Source organism: Ovis canadensis, chromosome 25 (genome assembly GCF_042477335.2).
Source record: "Ovis canadensis isolate MfBH-ARS-UI-01 breed Bighorn chromosome 25, ARS-UI_OviCan_v2, whole genome shotgun sequence".
NCBI lineage: Eukaryota > Metazoa > Chordata > Mammalia > Artiodactyla > Bovidae > Ovis > Ovis canadensis.
The window spans coordinates 43,463,789-43,467,433 of NC_091269.1; the positions used below are offsets into that span (position 1 = coordinate 43,463,789).

General features: G+C 58.2%; 1 protein-coding gene across 1 annotated transcript; it reads right to left on the reverse strand.

The window, feature by feature from the left end:
- Window positions 1–374: 374 nt before the first annotated feature.
- On the reverse strand, window positions 375–1,022 carry NEUROG3 (neurogenin 3). The gene has a single exon (XM_069571562.1). It carries the CDS (start codon window positions 1,020–1,022, stop codon window positions 375–377), a length of 648 nt encoding a protein of 215 aa, XP_069427663.1.
- Window positions 1,023–3,645: the final 2,623 nt, after the last annotated feature.

The following is a 3,645-nucleotide window of genomic DNA, read 5'->3' on the forward strand; positions in this document are numbered from 1 at the left end:
CAGAGACCAAATATTGGGTGCAGCGGTATTGCGGGAGGAGTGGTAAGAGACCGGCAGACAGACATCGGTGAGGGCGGGGTCGGGGAGACAGTGGGTGTCTCCTGCTGTAGAGTGCTACCACGCTCGTCTTTTTTGCAGGAGATTTTGAGGTGGCCACGGGGAGAGGGCTTAAAATGCGCGGAGCATGCCGTGCCCACTCGCGCGGGCAGCAGCAGAGGGTGTAGCGCAGAAGACCAAGGGATTGAACCCTGCCTGCCACTCTGGGCCCTCAGGGGTCAGTGAGCCAGAGGCAGGATCCACCGCCGCGCATCTCCGACAGCCTCCGCCCCTGCCCTTTCTCCCAGGACCCACTGCCCAGCGGCGGACAGGCCCCTTCATAGAAAGTCTGAAAAGGCCAGAGCGCCAGAGTGCAGGCAGGCCGGGGAAACAGGCGCCTGCAGCCCAGGCCGGTCCTCCAGCGAGGCGGTGGGGCTCAGGCTTCCCGCTTGGGAGACCGGGGAATAGAGGGAGCCCCAGTCTCCCGGGGAACCGGCGTCTGGGCTGGCCAGCTCCTCGCAGGGAGGCGCTAGCGGCTCCAGCCCGTAGAGGCTGTGGTCCGCTATGCGCAGCGTCTGCGTCAGCGCCCAGATATAATTGTGGGCGAAGCGCAGCGTCTCTATCTTGGTGAGCTTCGCGTCGTCCGGAAAGGTGGGCAAGACGCCGCGCAGCGCGTCCAGCGCAGAGTTGAGGTTATGCATCCGATTGCGCTCGCGGTCGTTGGCCTTCTTGCGCCGGCTCCGTCGCTGCTTGCTCAGAGCCAACTCACACTTGGGGCGACTGCGCCCTCCGCGCCTCGCCCGGAGCTTCCTCGAGGCCCCTCGGCAGGCGCCCCCTTCCGTCTCGGTGCAGTTCTCCAGTACGCGAGTGGGGCTGGGTGGAGTGGATGCGACGCAGGTCACTTCGTCGTCCGAGGCTCCCGGGAAGCGCTGCTCCGTCTCGTGGGTCACTTGGACAGGCGGCGCACACGAGGGATGAGGCGCCATCCTGCGGCGGGGTAAGAGGTAAGGGTAAGAGTGGGTCGGTCACCTCAGCGAAGTTCCCAATCCTAGGGCCAGGTGGGAAAAAATGCGAGAGAAAGCCACCTCCTGCAGGCCAGAGGACCCGCTTTCCCCTCCTCCCATCGCTCTGTGGCTCCAGGTGTTACCTTGTTGTAGGGCTCAAAAGGGTAGAGAGTGGTGGGCAGTGAGAGCAACGGTGAGCTGAACTGGCTTTTCCGTCTGCAAGTTCATGAGAAGCAGGCGCTGCCGCTCGAAAGTTTCTCTGGCCCCAGAGAAGATACGTGTAAAGCAGGGTCCCTGGCTTCTCTTGCTCTCTTGGCGCAGCTGCGAGACCCTGCGGATTTTCTGATCCGAAGGTCGTGTGTCCCTGGGCACGCTTTATCTGCTGCGCCCTGGGACAGGAGCGTGCCTGCCCCGCTGCTGCCCGCGCCGCCGTCCAATCAGCGTCCGGGCCAGGGGGCCGCGCCACGCGAGCCCGCTCCGCCCATCAAGGGGCACAGCTGGATTCCGGACAAAGGGCTGGGGTCGGGGGAGGGGAGCGCCGCTCTGTTTGCTCTCTCCCCGCGGGCTCTGTCCCAGCAACTCTCGGTTCCTCAAAGAGCCTCGCCAAGTGAGAAGGGTCTTGTCTAGCTCGCATCTGGCAGCCTCAAATCTCTTTGCTCCTATTCTGGTTTTCCTTGGCATCTGTCCAGACCTTTTCTTGGTATCCTGAAGGGGACTTTAGGAAGTCAGTAGGGTGGGTCAGTCCCCTGAGTTATACAAGGGGAAACTGAGGTTCAGAAAGGAGGCAGCTTGCTCCAAATCACTCTGCAAGGACAAGGAGCCAGGTATACTATCAGTTTAGAGGAGTGTCCACTAATTCCTAGTGCCATTCTCCTCTCCTCCACTTTGGGTCAGGTTAGCAAATACTCAGAGGGGGTGTTTCACTGACACTCCATTTTGGAAGGGGCGGGGGCAACCACAGAGAGAGATCCTGCCTACCTCCCTGCCACTTAGAGACCTTCACCTTCTGGGGATGCTGAGCGCCGCCCCCCAGGCTTTGAGATCACACTGCCCACACTCCTTAGATGTAGGTGCTTAAAACCTCTCCCCTCATCCCCTCACTGCTCAGAAATCTAAGACATTATCTTCGGGCCCCAGAGGCAGCGAATGTCTATGGTGGGACCTCTAGGAGGCATTGGCCACAGACAATTCCATACAGTACTCTAGGGATCCGATGGGGCATGTAAAGGAAGAGCTCAGATGAGAATGGGTCATGAGATGGCCAGGAGTTCACAGCAAGCCCCTGTGTCTTTTAAATGCCCCTGGAGTGCTGGTGCTTGCAGAAACAGATCAACTCTTTCTCTCTTAGTTCTGTCCAGTCACAGATGGGCAGGGGCTGTCTGCACTAGCTGGTCCTGTGTCCTTGGCAGAGGTCAGGCTGCGAGCACAGGGCAGGGACTCTTCACGGCTCTGGTTAGTGCCATCTGAAAAGCTTTCCAAAGTGAGCCTGAACACATCATCTCTCCTTTCTTTCCCTGCTGCTGCTGCTGCTAAGTCGCTTCAGTCGTGTCCGACTCTGTGCGACCCCATAGACAGCACCCCACCAGGCTCCCCTGTCCCTGGGATTCTCCAGGCAAGAACACTGGAGTGGGTTGCCATTTCCTTCTCCAATGCATGAAAGTGAAAAGTGAAAGGGAAGTCGCTCAGTCGTGTCTGACTCTTCGAGACCCCATGGACTGCTGCCTACCAGGCTCCTCCATCCATGGGATTTTCCAGGCAAGAGTACTGGAGTGGGGTGCCATCGCCTTCTCCACTTTCTTTCCCTATTCATGCTTTCTGTCCCTGCCTTGGACACTCTGTGGTCATCTGCTTCAGGGTAAGTGTGGCCTGGGGGAGGATGCCCTCAAGCTAACCCAGCCTCTCTCTGACCTTTAATGATCTGCCCATTGCAGGCCCAGAGCCCTCAGCCATCCAGTGCCACTCCTGCACCCCATGCCCCCCTCCACTACCAGCAGGGCCTCCACACTGCTCCTAAGAAGCTGGGAAAACTGGTGTCTGGATTCAGTCTCTGTAGGCCCAGAAGGCATTACTTTTTAGCAGGTCCAGATACCCTGAGCTGAGCCTCCAAAGCTGGTAGAGGAGGTAGGATCCTGCAGGGAAACTGAGGGAATGAGGTGAGTCTGCATATCTACCCTAGTGACAGCCAGCCTCTCCTCACTTGCTCACTCTGCTTGGAGGGTCGAATTACCTCTGAGGCAGAGAGAGGGTGGATGTGCTTGGGAGCCAGGGAGAGGGAGCTCCAGGACTGTCCTCAGGATCTCAGCTGGTGGGCTGTTGGCAGAGGCTCCTTCACTTGCTGCCTGCGAACTGAAGCTTGGGGCTAGGCTCCAGACCAACAAAGGGACCCTGCAGAGACTCCTGAGTTTCACATTTTGCTGCTGCTCCTCCCTTGGGTCACAATTTGCTCCATATTTGTCTTCTAATTATAAGAATGAGAAACCAAAGCCCATTTTACAGATGGAAAGTCAAGGCCCAGAAAGGGGAAGTGACTTACTCAAGATCACACAGCAAGTTCTAGCAGAATCACATACATAGAATGCAGGTCCTAAGACTCCTAATCCTAGAT

Excerpts from the sequence above, each read along its gene's own strand:
- NEUROG3 (XM_069571562.1), bottom strand. The coding sequence starts at position 1,022 with ATGGCGCCTCATCCCTCGTGTGCGCCGCCTGTCCAAGTGACCCACGAG.